Raw genomic sequence first — 26,564 nt, 5'->3', positions numbered from 1 at the left:
GTATATAAAAAAATGTAAAAAATAATTAAGCAATATCACACGAGAGGGAGTGTGTTATACTGAATATCAGCATGGCTGTGATTCGGTCGTAGGTACGAGGCCGAGGTCGTGCTGTTATTCAGTATAACAGCACGACCTCGAGTGTGATATTGCTTTTATACAACAGTTCTACAGCGCGATTTATTAGTTAACAGTAATAAGCGACAACAGATTATGATTTGTTTGTTTATTTAATCATAAAAATAAACAAAAAATAGTTCCGCAACTGAACTTCAAATGGACTGTTGCCTAGTAACCTGAACACAAACATGTAGTCTAATTAACGGTCATTTAGTAGAACATCTGTGCGGCGGAGTGATACATAATATTATAGTTAAAAGTCCCAGTGCTGTTATACTGTATATCGTAACTCATGGAATGCCTCTTGTCCAATCAAATTACTTGGTCGGAACTAACTGTTGTATAAGAGTAAATAACACATATATAAAAAATAAAATAAAATAAGAGTAAATAACACCAATAGCATCGGAAAAATACTGATTTGTTAAAAAAAATATGTTTTACTGACAATCAAACTTTATTCATATAATAAGTTGTGCATTGAATGCAACTCCAAGTGCTGAACATAAAAACAACAGTAAAAAAAACCACAATACAATAAAACAAGAGGTAGGAGATTAGATAAATAGACAAATAGTAGAAACAATAGACAATAGTAATACAAATGTAGTGAAATGAATTGCAGGAAAATCAATGATATATTTGACTGAAAACGTCCTATGTAAGGTGGGGTTTTCCACACTGTTACCTACCTAGCTGGCCTCACCTTAGGATTAAGGTAAAGGGCACCTGCAGCCTGAAGGCTCTTAGGTTAAGGTTACTAGAATGTGTGATTTACACCACAGGGATTACTTTCAAATGTCATTTGTTTGCAAGCCAGCTGAAGTTAAGGCAACATTCAATGAGTAATAAAAAAGCACGGTGCTCTGGTGGTGGTGACCTTTACAAAAATACTTTCACTGCCGTAACAAGTTTGAGAGGTATGTGTGTGTACCTGCCTGCCCTTTCAAGGATTGTAATTACTGTATCAAAGTGTTATCATTGTCCTCGTTTGACTTTAAAAGGAGTCGAGAGACCAAATCTCCTCACTCACTCTTCTCTTCTCCTCTCCTCTCCGGCCAGAGCAGTAAGACAGCAGCAGACCTCGTCACCATGACTTCCTACTCCAGCAGCAGCAGCTACAGGTCCTCCTCTGGAGGCATGGGTGGTGCTAGCCGCATGTCCATGGGTGGTGGAGGCAGTAGCCGCATGTCCATGGGTGGTGGAGGTGGCGGCATGTCCATGGGTGGTGGAGGTAGTCGCATGTCCATGAGAGCCGGAAGCGTGTACGGGGGAGCAGGTGGCTCTGGGACACGCATCTCCAGCTCCGGCTCCTCCAGGTCCTTCTCTGCTGGCGGTGGTGGTGGCGGTTTCGGCTTCGGCGGCGGATACGGTGGCGGCTCAAGTGGCTTCAGTATCTCTGGAGGGAGCATGTCCGGCAGCGATAAGTTCACCATGCAGAACCTCAACGACCGTCTGGCCTCCTACCTGGTCAAGGTGAGCAGCCTGGAGAAGGCCAACGCGGAGCTGGAGATGAAGATCCGTCAGTTCCTGGAGAGCAGGATCTCCCCCTCTGCTCAAGACTTCGGCAGACACTATAAGGTCATCAGTGAGATCCAAATGAAGGTACTGTTAATAAAAAGTTTTAAGTACCTCAGCGTGTATGTTTGTGCGTCTGTTAGGGCTTCCACACCGGCAAAGTGTGAACATGGGCTCGTTCGCCAGACAGCGCCAACGTTCGGAGGTTCCCAAAACGCGAACGCGAACCGGCACGGTTCTTTGTCGGTGTGAAAGCCCTATGTGTGCGTGTGAACTCCTCAACTGTTAAATTATGTTGGGCATGTTCTGTGAAATTAACCTTTTTTAAAAATGTGTGTGCAGATGCAAGATGCCATCCGTTTTAATGGAACCATTCACCTCAGCATGGACAACGCAAGGCTGGCAGCAGAAGACTTCAGGATGAAGTGAGTCCCCACCTGATATTCACTAGGTTACTGTAGACTACATACTACATTCTACACACTAGACAACAAATACTACACTGAACAAAAATACAAACGCAACACTTTTGTTTTTGCTCCAGTTTCTCACAGGTTGAAATCAAAGACCTAAGAGTTTTTTTCTATGTACACAAAAGGCCTATTTCTCTCAGCCTATTTCTCTGAGCACTTCTCCTTTGCCAAGTTAATCCATCTACCTAACAGGTGTGGCATATCCGGATGCTGATTAGACAGCATGATTATTGCACAGATGTGCCTTAGGCTGGTTTTGAGGGAGTGTGCAATTGGAAGGAATGTCCACCATAGCTGTTGCCCGTGAATTTAATGTTCATTTCTCTACCATAAGCCGTCTTGAAAGGCGTTTGTGGGAATTGGAATTGGAAACGACTTTGCAGACGGCTTATGGTAGAGAAATGAACATTCAATTCACTGGCAACAGCTCTGGTGGACATTCCGGGAGTAAGCATGCCAATTGCACGCTCTGTCAAAACTTGCAACATCCTTGGTATTGTGCTATGTGATAAAACTGCACATTTTAGAGTGGCCTTTTATTGTGACCAATAAAAGGTTATGGCACATCTGTGCTATAATCATTCTGTCTAATCAGCATCTGGATATGCGTACATAGAAAAAGTCTTAGGTCTTTGATTTCAACTCATGAAATATTGGAGCAAAAACAAAAGTGTTGCGTTTATATTTTTGTTCAGTGTAAGATTAGTGTTTCAATGCGGTTTCCCCAGATACAATCACACACAGTGAGCTAGGGTTAGGGTTAGATAGAATATTATGGTTAAATGTACTTCTGTATGTTTCAATAATGTAACAAAAATGTACGGTAGTTTTAATAGACAACACAACACACGGCAACAACAGATGTACAGACGTATAGATGGTAGGTTGTTAGAAACCCAACAGAAACCCACCAGAAATCCACCAGAAACCCACCAGAAACCCACCAAAACAGAAACCCCTATTCATGTCATGCCCTGTCTATGTGTCCAGGTATGAGACTGAGCTGACTATGCGTCAATCTGTGGAGGCTGACATCGGTGGGCTGAGGAGGGTGCTGGACGAGCTGACCATGTCCAAGAAGGACCTGAGCATCCAGATCGAGGGGCTGAAGGAGGAGCTGATGTTCCTCAAGAGGAACCATGACGAGGTGAGTCTCTAGCCTGGACACCAGACTGGTCAACACACACAGTTACAGCCATAACCAACATTATACAGTAGAAATGACACACAGCTACAATAATTACATATGGGGATAATGTCATATTGGTTAAAACAGTAGTATACATATCTAGGATAATGCCTGGGCTTTAGGTCAGCGGGTTCTGTAATGTTCTGTAATGAACAGAAGACAGGTTCATACTTTGTGTGTGGTGCGATACAAGAGACATGAGTTGACCCAGACTGTCCCTGTGTCTCTAGGAGCTGCTGGTTGTTCGCTCTCAGTTGGGAGGTCAAGTCCATGTGGAGGTGGACGCCGCACCTCAACAAGACCTCACTAAGGTCATGTTTGAGATCAGAGAACACTACGAGGCCGTCGCTGCCAAGAACCAGTCTGAATTGGATGGCTGGTTCCAGGCCAAAGTGAGTGTCTGAGAATACAGAGGAAGTAGCAGTAGTCAAAACAGGAAGTAATAGTCAAAATAAGAAATCTATGTGTTTCTATATAGCCATGTCTAATACAATATGAACATAATTGATTGTTTTTTTAATATTGAATATTCAGTTTCTTCATTATTCAATTGTGTAAATATTTCAGTCATTTCTGACCCCTTTTCCTCTTCTGGTGTCACTACCCCTGGTCCTGTGCAGACGCAAAGCCTGAATAATCAAGTGAAGACACAGACCACCGTCCTACAGACCAGCAAGTCCGAGATCACTGAAGTCAGAAGCACCTTGCAGTCCCTACAGATAGAGCTCCAGGCAATGATGAGCATGGTGAGGACTGCAATACACACCACACAAAACCCAGCTTCTGACTTTGATTAATTACATTTAATATAGTATCATCATTTATGCAGCGTACAATGGAGAGTATTACTGTTTTGAACTTTACATTTACAACCTTTGAATCTAATGTTCTGATCTGACACCGGCAGTTGATACAGTATTTTATTGCCCAAATGCAGGTCATTGTTTGGTCTGTTATTTATTCTACAACGTAAATATTGACAGTGTCCTGTGTAGTCTCTATGTGTCCTGTGTAGTCTCTATGTGTCCTCCACAGCTATAAAGCCTGCGCTGTATGAATTACTTTAAATCCTTTTGGTTAGACAAGTGTTATTTAAGCAATATCACACGAGAGGGAGTGTGTTATACTGAATATCAGCACGGCTGTGATTCGGTCGTAGGTACGAGGCCGCAGGCCGAGTACCGAAGATGATCACAGCCGTGCTGATATTCAGTATAACAGCACGACCTCGAGTGTGATATTGCTTTTATACAACAGTTCTACAGCGCGATTTATTAGTTAACAGTAATAAGCGACAACAGATTATGATTTGTTTGTTTATTTAATCATAAAAATAAACAAAAAATAGTTCCGCAACTGAACTTCAAATGGACTGTTGCCTAGTAACCTGAACACAAACATGTAGTCTAATTAACGGTCATTTAGTAGAACATCTGTGCGGCGGAGTGATACATATAGTTTAAAGTCCCAGTGCTGTTATACTGTATATCGTAACTCAAGGAATGACTCTTGTCCAATCAAATTACTTGGTCGGAACTAACTGTTGTATAATTGAAATCAATGCATCACAGTAGCTCCACTCACCTCCTGTCCTGTGTGTCCACTACAGAAATCGTCACTGGAAGCCACCCTGGTAGACACCCAGAACCGCTACTCCATGCAGCTGTCTAGTTTCCAGATGCAGGTGACCAGCCTGGAGGGCCAGCTGGTGGAGCTCAGGGCCGACCTGGAGCGCCAGGGCAACGAGTACAGGATGCTGCTGGACATCAAGACACGTCTGGAGATGGAGATCGCTGAGTACAAGAGGCTGATGGACGGAGGGGCTTCAGCTGGGTGAGAACAACACCTCTAACATATCAGTCCATTCATTAGGTTTATTGAGATATTATTGAGGGTTGCAAGGGCAGGGGGTTATTCCATCAATGTCGCTAAAGAAAAATACAGGCTTATTTTGATACATTTTGTGAGAGTTGTTGATGGAATACCCCCCCAGGTTTTTGGGAGTGTTGCCTGAATCCAGTCTTAGGCTCTGAACTTTCTCCTGGAAGCAGAAGTGCCCTCAACTAGTGACATGTGTCCCACTTGGTTATTTGTCCCACTTGGGGCAATTGGTATTGGCGCCAAGTCAAAGTCAAGTTTTCACAAGACACATAAGAAACTTCACGAACAGCATAACAGAGTAAATAGGTATAAAAAGAATGCTCGGTTTGAGTTTGTTTTGTTCATTCCACTCTGGTCTCATTGCTGTGTTCTGATTGGTCCACAGCATGTCCATGTCCATGTCCGGGGGGTCCTCCATGTCCATGTCCGGGGGGTCCTCCATGTCCATGTCCGGCGGGGGCATGTCCGGGGGCATGTCCGGCGGGGGCATGTCCGGCGGGGGCATGTCCATGTCCGGCGGGGGCATGTCCTCCTCCAGAACCAGCAAGTCGGTCACTATGGTGATGTAGTGTTGACAGAAAGCCTACGAGTTCTACTAAATAAACCTTGCCACATCTACAAAATGAAAAAAAAGGCTACAATCTGACCCTCACAACACACCCTGCATGACTGGAAGGTTTCATTAATTAAAGAATGAGTCAAAAATACTGTATGTTTTGCGTGTTAAATTTTGCTTAGCAGCGGTGCATTTGTACTTAAGCCAACATGTTTCTATCTATGCATAGTTGTGTAGCTTTTTTTTTCTTCCCGTTTGTACATAGAGAGTGATTAATGAGAGAAGCCAAGGTGACTCACTAAATTCTTATTGCTATGGAAAGGCATTTTGGCCTAGAAACATTTACAGTTTCTTTCCCTCAAGCTCAACGCTTCTGAACCCTTGCCAGCATCATACAGTTTCAATCACATGCAAATGCATTTACTCTCTGGCACCTCTCTCAAAATTGCAAATGCTGAACCCTTTAAAATGATTAAGCTACTATGTTTTCTATCGGAAGACAGTATTTTCTTTGTTGTTAGGTTTATTAGTAATACATAGGAAGGGTGCATTTGCCTTGGTACATGGGTTAGGGTTAGGGTTAGGTGCACTAGGAGGTGCATTAATAATAATAATAATAATAATAATAATAATAACAACAACAACAACAACAACAACAATAATAATAATCATGATCGTAATCGTAATCATAATCATAATGATACATTTATTTTAAAACCGCCTTTCTCAGACTCAAGAACACCATAAAAAATACAACATATACAAAAAAAGAAAAAATACGAAAAGATAAAATCGTAGTCAAGACCAAAAATGTGCAAGAGCTCAGGCAACTATAGGGAATAATGTTACTCAGGACCCATGGGACCCAAGTATCAGAGCATCAGATGGCTGGTGGAAGGGTGTTCCACAGCTTGGGTGCAGCATCAGTAAAGGCTGGTGGAAGGGTGTTCCACAGCTTGGGTGCAGGAGCAGTAAAGGCCGGGGTTAAGGGTGTTCCACAGCTTGGGTGCAGGAGCAGTAAAGGCCGGGGTTAAGGGTGTTCCACAGCTTGGGTGCAGCATCAGATGGCTGGTGGAAGGGTGTTCCACAGCTAGGGTGTAGCATCAGTAAAGGCTGGTGGAAGGGTGTTCCACAGCTTGGGTGTAGCATCAGTAAAGGCTGGTGGAAGGGTGTTCCACAGCTTGGGTGTAGCATCAGTAAAGGCTGGTGGAAGGGTGTTCCACAGCTTGGGTGCAGGAGCAGTAAAGGCCGGGGTTAAGGGTGTTCCACAGCTTGGGTGCAGGAGCAGTAAAGGCCGGGGTTAAGGGTGTTCCACAGCTTGGGTGCAGGAGCAGTAAAGGCTGGTGGAAGGGTGTTCCACAGCTTGGGTGCAGCATCAGATGGCTGGTGAAGGGTGTTCCACAGCTTGGGTGCAGCAGCAGAAAAGGCTTGGTCGCCAAGTGTGTGTCGCCTAGTGTGTGGTTTGACAAGGTCAATGACGGAGGATCGGAGACCACGTGCAGGGGTGCAGGGGTGGAGTAGGTCGGTTAGGTAGGCAGGAGCCAGGCCATAGAGTGCCTTAAAGATGAGGAGGAGGACCTTGAAGGAGATTCTGTATTTTATGGGGAGTCAGTGAAGTCGTTGCAGGGTGGGGGGTCATGTGCTGCCAGGGTTTGGTGCGGGTGAGGATCCTGTCCGGCTGGGTGTTGGACAGTTTCCGTTTACAGAAAAGTACCCTGCTGGCCTGGGTGAAAAAATTATATGATTGAGTTCTGCATTTTCACTGAGGGTGGGAAAGAGGAGCATGAAGTAAGCAAAGAAGGTGACACACTGTCCTCGCGAGCAGTGAGATCCGCGCATCGACGTTATTAACACCAGAACAGCCGTGCCTTTTTTACCTACTAAAAGAGCCCTAAAATGACCCCTCTTTACAATAGGAAGCTGCTATTTACACATAACGACCACTAGTTGGCCACTTGTAAATTTGCCTGCTTCCTACACAGAAAAACTGCAAAATAGCTTTATATTAGCTTATCCTGATGTGATTTTGAAAATGTAAGGATACTGGGATACATATCTAGGAAATGTCACGAAAGGAGGGTCCTGAAATTTGATTGAGTGCAAAGATATAACATTTTTCTTTACTCACAGGGGTCAGGTGACCCCTCGTGGCTGTTCTAGTTTTAAGCAGCATCGTCACACACGCTGTCAGACTTCTGTTTATAGTCTATGACCGTCCGAAGTACATGCCACCTCTACATACTACCTCTCACTTCGACCTCGCTTCTGTAATTCCTTTTTGCGGTCTTGAGAGCCTCGGATCTGGCTCTCTTGTGCTCCTCTGAATGTGTTGGTCCGTGCTTCTCTCCGAGCATGGATGTCACCGTTAACCCATGGCTTTTTGGTCAGAGAATGTCCGAACAATGACAGTGGGAACGTATTTAGCAGACGCTTTTTATCCAAAGCGTCTTAAAATTAGAGATTACTGGGACAAGTCTCCCTGGAGTAATTTAGGGGTAAGCCGCATTACTCAAGGGGCACACTAGTGGTGGTGTTCTCAGTGTAACGGGGAGGTGTGTGTTGCGGACCCAGGTGTGGTGCAGGACAAAGTGACGACAGCAGGCAGCGGTTGGCACAACCGAGAGAACGCCTCAACTCCCTGATCAAAGGTCAAAGGTCAAAGGTCTACAGAGGGAATCTCTGGCTAGAGCAGCTCACAACTCCCCGTGCAAGGCAGATACATAACAGAACATGAACAGGGAGTGTAGTAATGTCCCAAGGCCACCAGGGGCCGCCAGAGGGAGGCACCAAGAAGTCGTGAAGGAAATGGCGACCCCAACCGTAATCACCTGTCCAACTCACTATCCACTAGGCCACCACTACCCCCCAATGCATTTGCTTTTTTATTTATTCATTAATTTAATTAACATTAATTTACAGTAGAGCAGTTTCTGTTGTTACTGGAGTAATGGGGATGAAGATGTCTTTAGGAGGGACAGTTAAGATGTAGCCTGAAGAGGCGGAAGATCATAGGGGTGAAAGACCACTCATCCCTGCAGTCTATTTTTGAACAGGCTACTCTCAGACAGGCTAATAGAATTCTCATGAATCCCTCCCATGTCCTACATGCAGAGTATGAACTGCTGCCCTCTGGGAGGAGGTTCAGAGTCCCCCGCGCTAGACTAAATAGATTTAAAAAATATTTTATTCCCGTTTCTGTTAAACTTTTAAACTGCACCAGATGAATGTGAACATATCTTGCTTATCGTTTTATTTCCACTCTTGTTTTAATCAAGGCTGCCTTCTGTTTGTGTGTTAACATTCTGTATTGTCTGTTGCTCTTTGTTGGCTGCTGTGGGGTGCAAGCCCAATACAAATTTCCCAGTGATGGGACAATAAAGTGACTTTTGACTTTTACTTTTGACTTTGAAGATAGGTAGTGACTCTGCAGTCCTGACAGCAGTGTGCAGCTCGGGGCACCAGGACAGTTAAAAGTTGTGAGCGAGTAGCGTGACTGCTGTCTGGTATAGAGGGAGAACAGATGGAGTCCTGGGGGACCCCAGTGGTGAGGGCTTGTGGAAAGCACAGCGGGCAGCGATCATCACCTGGTAAGAGCGATTGGCCAGGTAGGATGCAAACCAGGAGAGTGCAGAGCCAGAGATTGCCCAGCTCAGAGAGTGTGCAGAGAAGGATCAGGTTTACTGTGTCGAAGGCAGAAGACCAGCAGCAGGTCCAGGCGAACGGGAACAGAGGAGAGGGCCTCTGTGACAGCAAGGAGAGCAGTCTCAGTAGAGTGCCCAGCCTTACAGCCGGATTGGTGAGGGTCAAAGAGGTTGTTCTGCAGGAGATTGTGAGACAGTTGGTTAGAGACAGCACGTTCAAGCGGATTTTAGATAAGAAGGAGAGCAGGGATACTGGTCTGTAGTTATGGACAGTAGACGGGTCAAGAGTTGGTTTCTTGAGAAGAGGCTTGACTCTGGCTGTCTTAAAGGCAGCTGGGGCAGGCAGATCCTGGGGATAGAGAGGAATTAATTATGGTGGTAAGGAAAGGGAGGAGGAAAATGGAAATGGATTGGAGATGGGGGAGGGGATAGGATCGAGAGGGCAGGTGGTGGCCCACTTGGATGTGACCAATTTTAGAATATCATCAGGAGAGAGGAGGGAAAGAGCTGAGGAACCAGAGACTGAGTGTAGCGCAGGAAGGTTTGGAAGGGGTGGTAGCTGTGTTCACGTGAGGTAGAGAGAAAGAGCTGTTAATGCCATCAACCTTCTTTTCAAAGTAGGTGACAATGTCACCTGCACACAGGGAGGAGGGAGGAGGGGGGGGGAGGTGGGTTGGGGAGTGAGAAAAATGTGGAGCAGTTTCCTTGGGTCAAAGGCAGAGGATTGAATTTTGGAATGGTAGTAAGAAGCTTTAGCAGCTGATGCAACGGAGGTGTAGTTGAGGTAGTTGAGGAGGAGAGAGAGATAAGGTTTTAGGTATAATCTCCATTTCCTCTCAGCTGCCCAGAGGCCCTATTCTACTACAAGCTTGCAGAGTAAATAGAAAGGTCTAGCTGAGCATCAAGAATTTCAAGTCAGACGTACAGTAGGATGTGAGCGACTCCACATCAGTACATCAGTCAGTTGTGATTAATCATGAAGCACACTCCTCCGCCCTTGCGCCCTTGAGTGCGATCATGTCTGTGTAGTGATTGGCCGGCTTGGTTAATGGCTGCGTCTGGTATCAATGGGGATAGCCACGACTGGTGAGAATGAGGGTGTAACCCCGATTGTTATGGATGGGGGCGCACTTCCCAGTGTGGTTTCCGAGGTGTCTCCCTCAGGTCACCCACTGTGCCCCCATCTCACTCACTCCCTCACTCGCTCAATCATGGATGTATTACCTGTACCTGTGTTTAATTGTCACAGATACTTTATGTACCCTCACTTCCCTTCCCTCATTTACACTTACATTTTTTGGCATTTAGCAGACTCCTTTATCCAAAGCGACTTAAAACAAATACAGGAATACAAATACATAAATGCAATCAGGGATAGCTTGATCAGGGATAGCCTCTTGTCCCCAAGCAGAACTCCATTAGAATCCCCTACAGAAGTGAAGAAACATACATGACATTCTTAAGCTTCAAGTACATTAAGTGAACCTTGGTTAATAGTAATAACATTGTCTTGCCGTGTGCAAACCTCTGCAGTGACAGTGATGATACTCAAAAAATTGACTCGGAGTCATGGACAGAGCCAGGCCACTTTGCTTTGATATTAGATATCAGGCGACTTCCATTGCAGATAATCTGACGGCATATAGGCTGACCTGATGAGGCACACTTTGCTTGGCAGAGAATTCATGTGAAATTGCTCAGCGTGACTAAGAAGCGTTGACATCAAAACAGATGTTAGACTAGAGCAGTGGGGGAGCCTGGAGGAGAGGATTAGGATAATACAGAGGCTTGTCAACCTGTACGCTACTTTACATTTTAACTGTCACATACCTGCAATTGAATAAAACGCCTCCTTGATTCTTTGTGTTTCAAGGCGACCAGGGAAAGCGATGAAAATATTCAGGTACTGCTTTAGAGCACGGTACACCCTTCTTATTTCCTGGCATACGGTCGCCTTCGCAAGACCTTCTGCATCACCGACACTGCGTGACTGCGTTCGAATTATAAGGTTCTATCTCCATTTTTGGTCAAAATTGAGTTTTTTACATAATCTGATCCATTAGGTGTTTATTAATGCCTGTGAGGTGTTATTTTTAAAATGTTGACATTTTCTAGTTAGAAATTAATAAAATACAAAAGTTCCATCTCACAAAACATAATGGAATGTAAAAACTTTGACGCTCAATATCTCTGAACTACCCTAAACGGAGATAGAACCTTATCATTCTAAGCCTGGCTACGGTGAGTGTGCTTCCTTATGTGTGGCTCCAGCAGACTACATAGGTAAACTATGCTGGGCCTACTGAACCTGTACCTCTCCCACAGATACTCATCAGGGAAGCACAGTGGATTAGTTCTGTCTCTGAAGACTCTTGGGGCTGGTGGGGTAAACGCTCTGTGTAGAATCTGAGCATCTTTATCCACAGGGTTGTTGAGGAATGGACATGCCATAGTTGATTGTAACTATAGGCTATATATAAGCAGCACTGCTTATATAGCCTAGGCCCATGTCAATTAACTAATTAAACTATTAACCCACAATCCCTCCCATTCTCTACATGACACTGTGGCAGCGCAAAGAAGTTCCTTTAGCAACAGATCAGTGGTTCTTGCTGTATAATATGTTTCAGATGTGTATTTTTATTTTTAATTATTTTATTCTATTGTCACTTTCTTTTGTTGTTGTTGTCTATTGGCTTTTGAAGATAGTGAAAGTAGTCATTTTCTTAACTTGTTTATTTTCATTAATACGTTCTTTGGAACTTGAGTAAAGACGTAAATTCATGCTGTCACATTGTGAGAAAAAGGTCTGAACTTGTGTTTCCGATCACGGACATGACAAAAGTGATGCGATTGCGAAAAGACACTTGACGAAACGTTCTTTTGTGATTTTGTTTCTTCTTTGAAACTCAACTAAACTAAGCTTGACACACAAACAAACAGTAAATAACAAACAAATAGTCCACAATACAAACAAAACAACAATACAGTACAAGGTGCTTAGTGCAGGGTGTAAAGTTCAGAACAGCTGAACCATGCTCACTGCGCTTGGCACTTTACACCCTGCACTAATAGTTTAGCAGCAAGTCCTCAAAAAAGGCTTTAGTTTTCGAGATACCCCTACCCGAGGTAGAGCAAATGACAACAATGATTTTTCTTATCTTTAGGGTCTCCCATTAATGAAATTGATTGTTGTCAAATTGTATTTTTGGGGAAAATATGTTTTTTTGGTTGTTCTTTAGAGCTACCCCAATCCCTGAAAAAGAGCCAAATTAGACCAGGCCGAATATGGGGAAGGTGACAAAAAAGCCCATAAGTTGAGAATGATCACTCTTTTCCTCTTCAGATTTGCTGAGGTATGAACCAGGTGGTTGTCCTACATCACCAAATAGTCAGGCAACTATTTACCTAAATAAATACTGAATCATAGTCCTGTAAACTTAGCTTTAGTTTAGACAGAAATGTACTTTTTGGTGACAGGAACATAGGACTCCATCACTTTTCTCTCATTTATCAGAAAAACAGAAATCCCTGAAAAATATATCATTACTGAATTGTCTAGGGTGCTATTGAACAATAACCAGTAGTTGTATGGAAATATCTCATACAGTTCTATTGCAAATTAGATTTCTTTAGACATAGGCCTACCTCTTCTCTGATACAGTCAAATTCCGAATGGGGGATAAGTGGCATAATAGCCTATAAGTTAAGAATGCTCACTCTGATGGTCATCATATTTGGAGAGGGAAATACCAGGTGGCTGAACTACATCACCAAATAGTCAGAATAAGAGTAACCCAATCAAATAAAGTTTATTAGTTCTAAATTGCAAGCCTCTAAAACATAGGTGTAAATAGTACAGGTTTTATTAAAACTGGAACCTTAATTCAAAGTACAGTATAGAAATAATTTTTAAGCTTGACAGTGGAACACTCTCTGCCACTCTGGTTTGAGTGACAGCTGCATGTTTCAAAACTGTGTAGCCAACTGGGCAGCAGCAGCCATAACAATCTCCATCTCAGAGGGAGAGGGGCTGTGGATTGACAGTTCTGTTCAGATTATCACCAATCTAATGACAGATAACAGGTAACACATATGTCCAACTATGATATTAATATGTTGTTGAATATGTTGTTAGATTTGTGAGCTTTTAAACCATAGTGCAGGCATTCTGATCTAGGCAGAGGCTAGCAGAGGCTAGCTAACATAGGCTAGCTAACAGAGGCTAGCTAACAGAGGCTAGCATAAGTTAATTGTGTGTGTGTGCGTGTGTGTGTGTTTTCCATATTTACCAGAGTTCACTGTAACAATGGAGCCAACAGGGCCAACGCAGACAGCTAGCCAGCCATATTTACAGACACAGGATGAAAAGGTCTGCTTATTATGTGAAAAAGCTCTACAAGGACATCAAAATAATCCATATGTCAAGAATCCCAGTTTACAAGGACTCAGAACCATACTGAACGTTGCTCAAGGACGAGATAATGAAGTTCATAAGAGACTATCGCCCCACTCAGATGACATACTCAAGGTCAAGGTTTCATATCACAGGTCATGTCGGGCCAGTTCAGCAGTGATCAAGAACCACCCCAGGATCAGTGTCAAAGTAAAAGACTTAGACTGTGCAGAGACACTAGATTTGACATCCGTAGCCAGTGTTTCATTTGCAGCCAATGTTTCAATTGCAGCCAGAAAGTCACAAAGAGAGAAGGCCTGACCCCTATATGTACCGGTACAGGTGAAAGTACAAGGTCAAAGGTCCTCAATGCAGCCTCAGAGAGGTTTGATGAAATAATACATCACCGTATGCTGACCTATGAAGATCTTTTTGCCTATGATGCAAAGTATCGCAGAAGTTGCCTAGGACACTATCTTTCAGAAAGGAACATTCTAGCAGCTAGAAACAAACATTTAACAGAAAAGAAGTTAAATGAACATGAAAGAGCTTTCATTGAGCTAACTGAAGAATTAACTAAGACAGTTTTTTCAAAGCATATGACTGTCACAACACTGAGTGCTGATACTGAGAGCTATAAAGGAAAACTGAGTACAGCTACAGAACCAACAATGTATAATTCCTGGAAACTCAAAGAAAAGATGAACCAGCATTATGGGGATAAACTCATCTTCATTGAACGTCCTGGAAAATCTGATCTGATCTGTTCTGGTGCCATGACTGTTGGCCATGCAATGAGAGAAGCTTCTCTCCTCAGAGAAAACATAACAGAAGACAGGGAGACACAGAGAACAGAGACCCTCACTGACACTCAAATCCTCCACCAGGATGCAGGTATATTGAGGAAAACTATGGAAAAGGTTGAGCATGAGCCTCAATTCTACAAGCAGTGACAAGCTTTCCCTTCTTCAGTGCAGTGAATATGTGCCAAACACTATGATTTTGTGAACTGGTGTGTCAATGCAGGTGCATTTAAAAATGTGCAGACCTGTGATGAGGACCCAGCTCTGAAGAATAACACAAGTGTTATAACCTTTTGCCATGATCTAATTGCACAGTGCTGCAGCAGACGTACACCTATCACACTAGGACTTGGGATTATGATCCATCATGAGTTTGGCAGCAAGGCCCTTATCAACAAGCTACACATGATGGGTCATTGTGTGTCGTATGATGAAGTGCGTCAATTTCTCACATCAGTAGCAGCAGATCAATTACAGAGAAGCAAAGGTGTTTACATTCCAAATGGACTGACAAGAACCACAGAACATGGGATAATTGATGCAGCCATTGACAACTTTGACCAGAATGAAGAGACGCTGGATGGCAAAAATACAACACATTCCATGGCAATTGTTGTATACAGAAGAGGTGATGTTGCCACATCACACAACCCCATCCTGAGAATCTCAGAGAGATCTCTCCATGCCCTGGACAGCTGTGATTTGGATAATGAAGAGGTTCAGAGGTAAATATTATAGACCAACTATCTGCCAGACACATGCAATACTTGATTGAAATGGCTCTGATATACTGTATGTTAATGCAATATAATCCAATATTAAAATGTAAAATGTGTAATGTGCACTGGAGGCTTCAAGTTTCACATTACACTTGTGTAAGTCAGACTAGCATTTGTCCAATATTCAAGTTACACATTATTTGTGAGGTCACACATCATAATCTAAGGAATCTGGAGTGTTGTTGTTTGTAAGGGCATTTTGTTAAAGATTTAATTATATGACAAAAGATGCCTAATGACTTGTTCTTGAATTTCAGATACATCAAGCCAGGTAGGCGATCTGAACCACCAGCAGTTCTACCACAGGTCCTCAAATCAGACAGCACAAAAGCTCAGGCAGCAGAAGGCCAAGACTTACTTTGGAAGGTGAGCCGTATCATGAAAGAAGAAGACCAGAGAATCCCAGGATGGTCTGCATTCAATGCCTATGTATCCACGTCAGACATCCCATTAACAACAGTACAATATATGCCCTTCATAAGAGCTTCACCATCAGACCTATCTACAATCTATACAGCTCTTTTGCAGCTCACACAGCTTGCTCAAGAACTGGGACAGAGGCATATACTTGTAACTGCTGACCTTGCCATCTACAGCAAAGCACAGCAAATTCTGTGGAGCAAACCTGAAGCTTTGGATGGCAAGATCACCATGAGAATTGGAGGAATGCACGTCACCATGGCCTTTCTGGCAAGCATTGGGAAGGTGTATGCAGACGGGGGCCTCTTTGACATGATAACCGAGTCTGGAGTCTATGCTGACGCAACAGCTCTGCAGATGCTTCAGGGGAAACAACTGACAAGAGGTGTGAGGAGCATCAAGGTTGTTTCAGAGGCTCTGTTCAGGCTCTTCTGGATGGCACTGGTCTCCTGGCTGAACAAAAAAGGCCAAAGTCCATTGTCTGCTGAACAAGAACACCTCCTGCGAGATGTGCAGCATGCCTTTCATGGCAACGACCAGGTCTCTGCCAGACAGTTCTTAAGTGAAGTGGAGACAGACCTTCCTGAACTGAGGAGAAGAATACAACAGTTTTCAGAGAGGGGAGTTCAACAATCAGCAACTTTTAAGTACTGGCTGAATTTCCTCAAAGGGGCTGATCTCTTACTCAGAATGCTACGATCAGAGTGTGAAGCTAACTTTGACCTTCATCTCAACTGCATGTCTGAAGCAATACCATGGTTCCGGGCTGCTGGCAGGATGAAATGCAATGTGTGGTCATGGTATTTGACAGGTATGACGGCCCACAGTCAATCAAAGACCTGGAGAGGCAAAGGAGAGGTGCAAGTGATGGAAGGCCTACACATGTTATCACTGGCAACACAAATGTCCCAAACTACAGGAAGTACTTGAGGAGTAGTGGAAACAAGACTGCACTGTGCATGTTTGTGAGCAACTACATTGTCACTGCAGCCCCGCAGAGACTACACTCAGATGACTCCATCATCTTGGCAGGTGGATTTGACAAAGGGGAGGAGGTGAAGAGCATCTGCACAGCAGGAGTCAGCAGTTTGACATCACTGTACAGTGATCAGGAGGAGGCAGACACAAGGATGGTACTCCATGCCATACATCTTGCAGAGTCATATTCCCGCATCATTGTGAGGTCTGATGACACAGATGTGGAAGTACTGCTCATATACTATGCAAGCAAAGAAATGTTTGGTTCATCTCTGGTGTACATGCATACAGGCCATGGAATGAGAGAGAGATATGTCCCCATCAACACCATATCTGAGAAGATTGGAAAAGACATGTCTAACTGTCTACCAGCATGTCATGCACTCACTGGCTGTGACACAACAAGTAGTTTGTACAGAATAGGAAAGACAACAGCATTCAACAAACTCAAGACCCATCTCAGCGAGCTCAAAGATCTGGCCCATTTTGGACTCTCTGCCAGCTTGGAAGAGTCTTTGCCAGTCGCAAGAGAATTTGCGCTACTCCTATATGGAAAAAATAAAATGGAAAATGGATTGATGTGCACAAACCTGGATGAACTGAGGTTCATAATTGCATCAACATCTGATACAGCCTCTGCAAATCTATCGCCAACAGAGGATGCATTTCAGCAGCATGTGCAGAGAGCAATGTTCCAGACAGCGGTATGGTGTCACAGCCACATGCCCAAACCCCTGTTATGGAGTCCTATTGGCAAGGGGTGGATTATCAGAGATGGGGCCATTCAACCTGTCCTTTTTACAAAACCCCCAGCACCTACAGAAGTGAGAGACATCACTCACTTATATTGCAAAGATGCAAAGTGTGGAGAGAGTGGAAAGTGCCAGTGCCTCTCTGTTGGCCTTCCCTGTACAGAGTTCTGCACCTGCTGTGCAGAATGTCAAAATGTGTCCCCTAATGTTTGAGGACTGTATTTAATTGTACTTTAAATTAAGGTTCCAGTTTTAATAAAACCTGTACTATTTACACCTATGTTTTAGAGGCTTGTAATTTAGAACTAATAAACTTTATTTTATTGGGTTACTCTTATTCTGACTATTTGGTGATGTAGTTCAGCCACCTGGTATTTCCCTCTCCAAATATGATGACCATCAGAGTGAGCATTCTTAACTTATAGGCTATTATGCCACTTATCCCCCATTCGGAATTTGACTGTATCAGAGAAGAGGTAGGTATGTCTAAAGAAATCTCATTTGCAATAGAACTGAATGAGATATTTCCATACAACTACTGGTTATTGTTCAATAGCACCCTAGACAATTCAGTAATGATATATTTTTCAGGGATTTCTGTTTTTCTGATAAATGAGAGAAAAGTGATGGAGTTCTATGTTCCTGTCACCAAAAAGTACAATTTCCGTCTAAACTAAAGATAAGTTTACAGGACTATAATTCAGTATTTATTTAGGTAAATAGTTGTCTGACTATTTGGTGATGTAGGACAACCACCTGGTTCATACCTCAGCAAATCTGAAGAGGAAAGGAGTGATCATTCTCAAGTTATGGGCTTTTTTGTCACCTTCCCCATATTCGGCCTGGTGTAATTTGGCTCTTTTTCAGGGATTGGGGTAGCTCTAAAGAACAACCAAAAAACATATTTTCCCCAAAAATAAAATTTGACAACAATCAATTTCATTAATGGGAGACCCTAAAGATAAGAAAAATCATTGTTGTCATTTGCTCTACCTCGGGTAGGGGTATCTCAAAATCTGAGGGCCCTTCCTGCTAGACTATAAGCACCTTGTACTGTATTGTTGTTTTGTTTGTATTGTGGACTATGTTTGTTTCTGTGTGACACTACAGAGAGAGACAAGGCTGAAGAATTTCATTGTATTAATACATAATGACAATAAACTTGAACTTGAACTTGAACTTGAACTTGACAGTTCACTGGTATACATTACCATGGTTACTGAGCAGGGATTCCTTTAAGACACATTCATGGAACGGAAATCTCACTTAAATAAAAATAAACCTGGATTTTCCTTTAGCGACGTTGATGGAATACCCCCCAGCCATCTGTCCCCTGTGGCGTCTGTCACCCGATAGGTAAACACAGTATGTATTTATTTAAATGTCTTTAATTTATTTAAATGTAACCTTTATTTACCGGGTAAGTCAATTGAGAACTGGTTCTCATTTGCCATGACAACCTGGCCAAGAGGCAAAACAGAGGCACACACGTGTATATATGACCCACCTCTTCAAGTTTGCCTTCACCAGTTAACCCTCTCCCCCTCCCCTTCCCATGTGTCCCCAGCACTACCTTAATTAGGCCCCTATACTTTCTTTTATTTATTTTTGGTTTCTTTTTATTATTACTACTCATTCTTTTCAGTTTGTAAAGCGTCCTTGAGTGTCTAGAAAAGCGCTATATAAGTATAGTATAGTATTATTATTATGATTATGATATGTGACACCGTTTCATGAAAAGGTCCTCATGTCGGGAATTGTGAAACCTCGCAATCGAGCCAAACAAGTCTTGTTGAGAAAAAAAAAGTTTTCTGTTTTTTGTCATTGGACGAAAATTGAAGCGATGAAGAACCCACTCGATATCATAACCAACCGTTTTACATTCACTTAATACCTACACATTGTTAGCAAACTTGGGGGGGGGGGTATTTTTATTTATTTCTTTACTTTTGAATGGGCATGTCACTTTCGGGACTCCCGACCCACATTCTCAAATGTCTGTTTGTTGACAAGAGAGGACACTGCAATCAAGCACTATCCACAGAGAAAGTTTCGTAGGTCAACATACTATTCACCGGAGACGGGCTGTTTTCTGTCAGTACAGCTTCTCCTTGTTTTTGGGTAAGTGAGTTACATGCGTTGTTTACTATGGCATAGCCAAACGTGTTAGTTTGTTAACTATGTAGTGAGTTACATGCTAAGCTGTGTCAGTGTTTACAAGGCCAGCTACACAGGTGTTAGCTTGTTAACTAGTGTACTGAGTTACAAAACCGCTAAAGTTACTTAGCGGTTTTGTTTGTTGTGTACGAATGTACACAAGTTATGGTGTGTGTGTGTGTGTCTGTACTAACTAACTAGCTTTGTTAGCAGAGCTGCCAAGTCTCACGCAATCGCCGTGAGACTCACGCATTTCAACCAGTTCTCACGCTCTCACGCCGCACCTCTATTTCTCACGGCGAGAAATAACAATTGTTTTAAATTCCTTGAAAGAAAGCTACCGAACATGAGTTTCGTGGCATCTTTCTGCACGCGCGTTAACTTGAGTCTGCAATCGAAGCGGCAGGCGAGCGCTGATGGAAGAACCTGTGTTCACGCGAGCTGCAAGAACGTAGCAAGCAGTGTTGCCAGATTGGGCTACTTTTGGTCACACTGGACGGGTGGATTTGGCAGCTTTTAGACCGGTTGGGCTGGACATTGTCAATTCCATCTGGCAACCGTGGCAAAATATGTGCATACATTACAACATCGTATCTGGTAGCCTACTGGACTGGGTTGCACCAATTTGGCGTAAGTCATTACTAAATGCAGACATTTAGTAGTTACTAAACCCCTAGTTGTTACTAGCTAGTTTCAAACTAGTTGTTTACTAATTTCGGTTGCACCACGCCAATCTTTTGCCAATCTTAGCTAGTAAATACTCAGTTTTGGTAACTGTTTTTTGTTTCTCTACTGTAACATAACCAGGTACATTAATAATAATAATAATAACAATAATTCATAATAATTACAATTTACAATACAAATACAACAATTGGGGGTCCCTCAAAAAAATGTGGGGAAAAACCCTGGTATATACTGTATAACATGATAGCCATCTATGAGCAATGCACTGTATATAAGATGATGATCAAGGATCTTTCTGCTGCTGACCAAAGGGGCTGAGTCCTGTTGATGGGGCCCATTTTTCTTTTAGAGTCTGTAGGCTACTGTATTTGTTTATTAAGATTTCATAAATATGATATATTGTCTGAATTTTTTTCTTGTTTTATAAAACGTTAATTATTTTCATTTCTTGTGCTGGTTTATTATGAACAACATGTAAAATTGCAGGAAACTAGCACAAATAATTGGGCGGGAGAGAGGGGCCTCCGCTGCCAAAACGCGCACAGTTTTGGGTCGCTCCACCGCCAAAAAATCTCACTCCAAACTTTTGGTGAAACTTGGCAGCCCTGTTTGTTAGAGATATAATAGATTATAGAAAAGGTAAATGCTTTTGTAATGAATGGTACTGTTGTGTGGAATCAAAAATAATGGTTAATTCATTGATTTGTAGATTTGCTGTAGAATAATACTGTGGATTGGAATTATTTCACTAGTCTACTTCTTTCAGCACAGGATGACTTCAACAAGTACAGTACACTATCGTTCATGAGAGTCTATGGAAAGCATACAAGCCTACACTATAGAAGTGTCCACACCTCTGACCTGAAATGTGTGTTACCGAATGACAAGGTAAGAAGTTTTGAGAGATGAGACCTTGATGTGAGTCACCAGCACTTCAGATATTTGTCATTGTATTAGCAAATCTATTTTATCAACCTAGTAGTATTTCCTAAAAATGGTGTGATGGTAACAGTGGGGCAATCATTTTAAATGTACTGTCAAGAGTACTGTCATGTCTATGATTGCCACGCCCCTCAGGCCAGTTCATTCTATAATAAAGCGTGCCCGAGTTAAGACCGCAGGTTCGATGTGTCGTCCCCAGTTATTAACTATCAGTGGCGGGCGGTGCATTTCACACCTAGGCCTTCAGTGATGTCCGACACATTCCTACCTGAATTATTCTACCTCTTAATACCATCGTTATGACGCCATGGCTCTAGAAACTAGACAGAAACACAGTATAACCGGGCGTTGCATCACCTTAACATAGTCAGACAAGTACAACAGAGTTATATTAATATTTCCGAAGCATTTTTAATCAATAAATCCGCATTTACAATGAAGAGTGTTAAACTAACATCTTTAAGATCGCTACATTACCCACGTCTGTCGTCTCGTCCACCATAATAGCGACAAAGGGTGCCTTTTTAATCTCCATTTTGATCTCTTCTCCCATCACTTCAGCAATAGCAAAAATCAGGTCGTTTTGTATTTTGCCTGACGTCCCAGTAAACACTTTGTTTGTGGACAGGTGGTAATGTAAATCTGGGTTGTTTTCAACCAGAAAAGAAAGAAGCTCAACGTAGTTTCCTCTGTTTGTGGACTCGGCGCTTTTATCGTGTCCCCTAAATGAAAGTTATTGTTTACCCAAAAACAGGACACAATCTATCAGTATTATCGATCAGTCAACGAAAGCTTTCGTTGTAGAGCTCCGTTTCCCTGCGCACTTTCAAAAGTTTCACATCTACCGGCATAGTTACGCATCTCAATAGTGAATATCAATAGTGCGTATCAATAGTGCGTATCCAATCAAAAGACGTGCTGGGTGCTGACATCATTGACAGGGGTGCACATAACTGGTGCGCCAGTGCGCATGCGTCGCCAAAATGCATGCTGCGCGGCAGATCAGCGGCATGAAGGCGCTTTTGCGCACCAACAGCTGGGTCCAAGAAGCAAGCCCCACCAAGTAAGTAACTATTTGCCGTCCCCAAATAAGTAATCCATCACGACGACCACGGCGACTCCCCTCACGAAAACATTCGGAAAGTATTGTAACTCGTACTTTCATTCCGCGTATCGCGTATCGCGTATCGCATGGTTATCACGGTTATCACGCCGACACGTGAAAATTCAGTCCCGAACGACTCGTCGCTAAAAGGAAAAACAACACCAAGGGACTTCACGTTTCTTTTCTCTGAAACTTTCAAACGTTCAGACGTTTGTTTTACAGCTTCATTATCGCACCTAGACCCCGGACCCAGGGAATATGGTTGGGAATTATATTAGAAAAAATGAAAAAAAGACTTTGTTGCACAATCAAAATAACGAGCTATTTAAAGTGATGGCCTGCCCTACAACATCCTCTACCATGGTTGAAATTGAGGACAGTGATAACAGCAGTCAAGAGAGCAGTGATGATGATGATTAAGCTTGTAGCGTAAATAAATACTTAGGCTGTAACTTTTTGTTGAAAAGTTGATTTCAGTGTTTACAGAACAGAGCAGTGCTTTAAGAGATGTCCGTTTATTTCATTGTGTTTAAAGAACAGACGTTCAGTTAGTGCTTAAAGAGATGTCAGTTGATTTCATTGTGTTTAAAGGAGTCTGACAGACTTTCATGCTTAAAGAGCAGTCATTTGATTTTGCATTTGTTTCTTTTGTTCTGCACACAATCATTTGTTCGTTCATCTTTATTTATGAATAAATGTCGTTTTGCTGCTAATATAAGTTATCCATGTATCCCTTTTTCATCCATCCTGTGGGACGGGGTCGTGACTCGCGAGCTCGGGGAGCACCAAGCAGCATCCCTAGGTGCTCCTCTGAGCACTGGCCCCAAAAAGTTATGTGCACCCCTGATCATTAAGCCTTACAGCAGGCGCCGTTGTTGCTTTTGCTCGCATCTACGTAGGTTTACTAGGTACGCCACAGGTTTTCTCGTTCCAACGTTAAGTTACAGGTCGTATCCGCGGCACCGTTTAGCGTGCAGGCGGGCAGATTTTGGAGCCCCCTAGCAACACATTTTGATTGGATAAAAGCTCTAACATAAAGGCCAGCCCTCCAAATCTCAATCGGAGACTGGAAGCAGCGCAACCAAGAGGAAAGCTATGAAATGAAGAGAATAGACTATGGGGAATCATTAATACATATTTGTGGAAAAAATATATTAAAATAAAATGTATATTCTGATGATGTTTAGGCCAGCAGAGAAGGCCTTGCTGGCCCTGACGGCACACCACTGTTAACTATTGATTAGATTCTGCAAGGTCTAGTAGAGATTCAACATTGGCGACGAGGAGAAACATGCATTTGTAATTACAAGAATCAAGTTTAGCTAGTTAGTATGGAGAAAACCGGGATTCAACATTTCGCATGCTACACAGAGCCAGCCACGCTAGGTCCGAGATGGAAGCGTTGGCTAACATCGTTCGAGCTATATGCGGACGGAAAAGGGCTCATCTTGGATGACGATTCACCTGATACTACAAAGCAAAGGAGACGTGCACTATTACTACATCTAGCTGGACCAGACGTTCAGGATGTTTTTTCAACTTTACCGGACAACGGTGATGCAACGGACTACATGAAGGCGGTCGAGGCTTTGAACGCATACTTCGTGCCCCAAGTCAACACAGCGCTGGCAAGGTACGGGTTTCAAAAGATGCACCAGAAACCAGGTGAGACAGTGCAGCAATTTGCTACACGCCTGAGACAAGCTGTGAGAGACTGTGGATATGGGGGAGATTCTGATAACCAGATAAGGGATGCAATTCTAAGCAAAGGAACATCAGAGTATCTGCGTAGGAAGCTTTTGGAAGAGGGTCGCGGATTGACATTAGCAGTTGCAATGGAAATAGCTGCTCGTTGTGAGAGCATCGAGGAGCAAATGGCGGACATGTCATGCACAACGACCAGAGCTACCTCGGAGACTGTTAACCGAGTTGATCACAATGAAAAAAAGGGATGGCAAAACTGGAACGAGAAAGGTAAACCGAACAGAGACAATAGAAGTGATGGAAAGTGTTACAGATGTGGAAATTCTGATCACATTGGCCGAGATCCAAAATGCCCCGCACGTGGCGTGACATGCCACAAGTGTCAGGGTAAAGATCATTTTGCAAAGGTGTGCCGCACTAAAGGCGAGAAAGTGAAACAAAGAGTTAACAATGTAGAAGAAGAGGAATACTTTGCATTTGCCATTAATGACAATCACATGTCAGAGAGACTAGATTTCTGTGTGGGGGGAGTGAATATGAAAATGCTCATTGACTCTGGCGCAACAATCAATGTGATGGGAGAAAATGTGTGGGAAAATGTGAAAGCAGAACACATTAAGTGTCATTCCTATGTCCCTAAGACAGAGAGGAAATTGTACTCATATTGTTCCAGTGAACCGTTAACTGTCAAGGGTGCATTTACATGTAATGTGTCAATAGGAAACAAAACTGAACATGCAGAATTCATTGTAAAAAAATGAGACTGGGCGTCCTGAGAATAGGTGCCGACATTGCTGCTGTCACAGAGACAAAGCAAACACTCCAACAACAATACCCTGAAGTGTTCAGTGGAGTCGGGAAACTAAAAACAAGACAAGTTAGTCTACACATTAACCCAGAGGTTAAACCAGTAGCCCAGCCACTCAGGCAAATTCCATTTCACCTCCGGGGGGCAGTAGAGTCCAGAATAAAAGAATTGGAGAATTTAGACATTATTGAACCAGTGAATGGGCCCACCCCGTGGGTGAATCCGGTCGTAATTGTCCCAAAACCTGGAAACGATGTCCGACTCTGCCTGGATATGAGACGGGCCAACGAAGCCATAGTGAGGGAACGCTTCCCAATCCCCACTGTGGATGAGCTACTCCAAGGGATGAATGGCTTGACCATATTCAGCAAGTTAGACTTGAAGTGGGGCTACCACCAACTCGAACTGACTCCTGAATCGCGTGAGATCACCACCTTCGCTGTGCACAACGGCGTGTACAGGTACAAAAGACTGTTGTTCGGTGTATCATCTGCTAGCGAGCAATACCAGCACGAGATAGCCAAAACCTTGGCTGGAATTGAAGGGGTTGAAAACATATCCGATGACGTGATCATACATGCACGTGACCAAGCCATGCACGACAAACGACTGCACGCCGTTATGGCGAGACTCAGAGAAGCAGGATTGACACTAAATCCAGAGAAGTGTCAGTTCAACATGGACAGACTAATTTTCATGGGAATTCTGTTGTCAGAGAAGGGCATTGGTCCAACAGAAGAGAGGGTGCGAGCTGTGACAGAAGCACGGGAGCCAGAGAGCGACACGGAGGTGCGTAGTTTCCTGGGGCTGGTCGGATACAGCAGCAGATTTATCCCTCAGTTTGCTACAATGTCAGAGCCACTGAGACGCCTGACAAGGAAGGACACGCCATTCATATTCGGGCCAGACCAGAAGCAAGCATTCAATGCTCTTAAAGCAGCGCTCGCCAGAGCGACCACCCTTGCTTATTTCGACAAGGACGCGCCGACGCAGGTAATAGCTGATGATAGGGCAGCTGAGAGACACTGTAAAGCCTGCCACGGATGTCAGATAGTGGCTAGACCTGACCCACCTGAACCGCTGAGACCCACACCGCTACCTGATGGACCCTGGCGGGATGTCGCCATTGACCTACTGGGGCCTCTCCCGTCCAACCACTCAATTTTAGTGGTAGTAGACTATTTCAGCCGGTATTATGAATATGACGTCATGATCACAACCACATCAGAAAAGGTCATAGACAGTCTGGAGTCAATATTCAGTCGACATGGACTGCCAGTCACAATCAAGACTGACAATGGACCCCAGTTCAGATCTGAACAATTTAGACTGTACTGTGAGGAAAACGGCATCGCACACATCAAAACCACACCGAAATACGCTCAGGCCAACGGAGAAATTGAGCGTCAGAACGCGTCACTGATGAAGAGGATTCGGATTGCTCAATCAGAGGGACTGGATTGGAAAAAGGAACTGAGAAAATATGTGACAATCTACAGGAGCATCGTCCATCCATCCACAGGTAAAAGCCCTGCCGAACTGCTTTTCAACCGAGAGATGAGAGGAAAGCTACCGGAACTGATTGAAGTGAACACAGATCAGGAAGTGTGTGACCGTGACGCTGAGCAGAAGGCAAAGAGTAAGCTGTATGCAAG

General features: G+C 43.4%; 1 protein-coding gene across 1 annotated transcript; it reads left to right on the top strand.

Annotated features, from left to right (window-relative positions):
- Positions 1 to 1,212: 1,212 nt before the first annotated feature.
- Positions 1,213 to 5,750, top strand: LOC308150784 (keratin, type I cytoskeletal 13-like; the record flags this gene model as incomplete). Its single annotated transcript, XM_080523580.1, has 7 exons — positions 1,213 to 1,725; positions 1,981 to 2,063; positions 3,102 to 3,258; positions 3,531 to 3,692; positions 3,921 to 4,046; positions 4,910 to 5,133; positions 5,567 to 5,750. 7 exons carry the CDS (start codon positions 1,213 to 1,215, stop codon positions 5,748 to 5,750), a joined length of 1,449 nt encoding a protein of 482 aa, XP_080379706.1.
- Positions 5,751 to 26,564: the final 20,814 nt, after the last annotated feature.

Source organism: Nansenia antarctica (genome assembly GCF_963989245.1).
Source record: "Nansenia antarctica genome assembly, chromosome: 2".
NCBI lineage: Eukaryota > Metazoa > Chordata > Actinopteri > Argentiniformes > Microstomatidae > Nansenia > Nansenia antarctica.
Note: the sequence above shows the minus strand (reverse complement) of the source record. Positions and strands in the feature narration are given on the sequence as shown.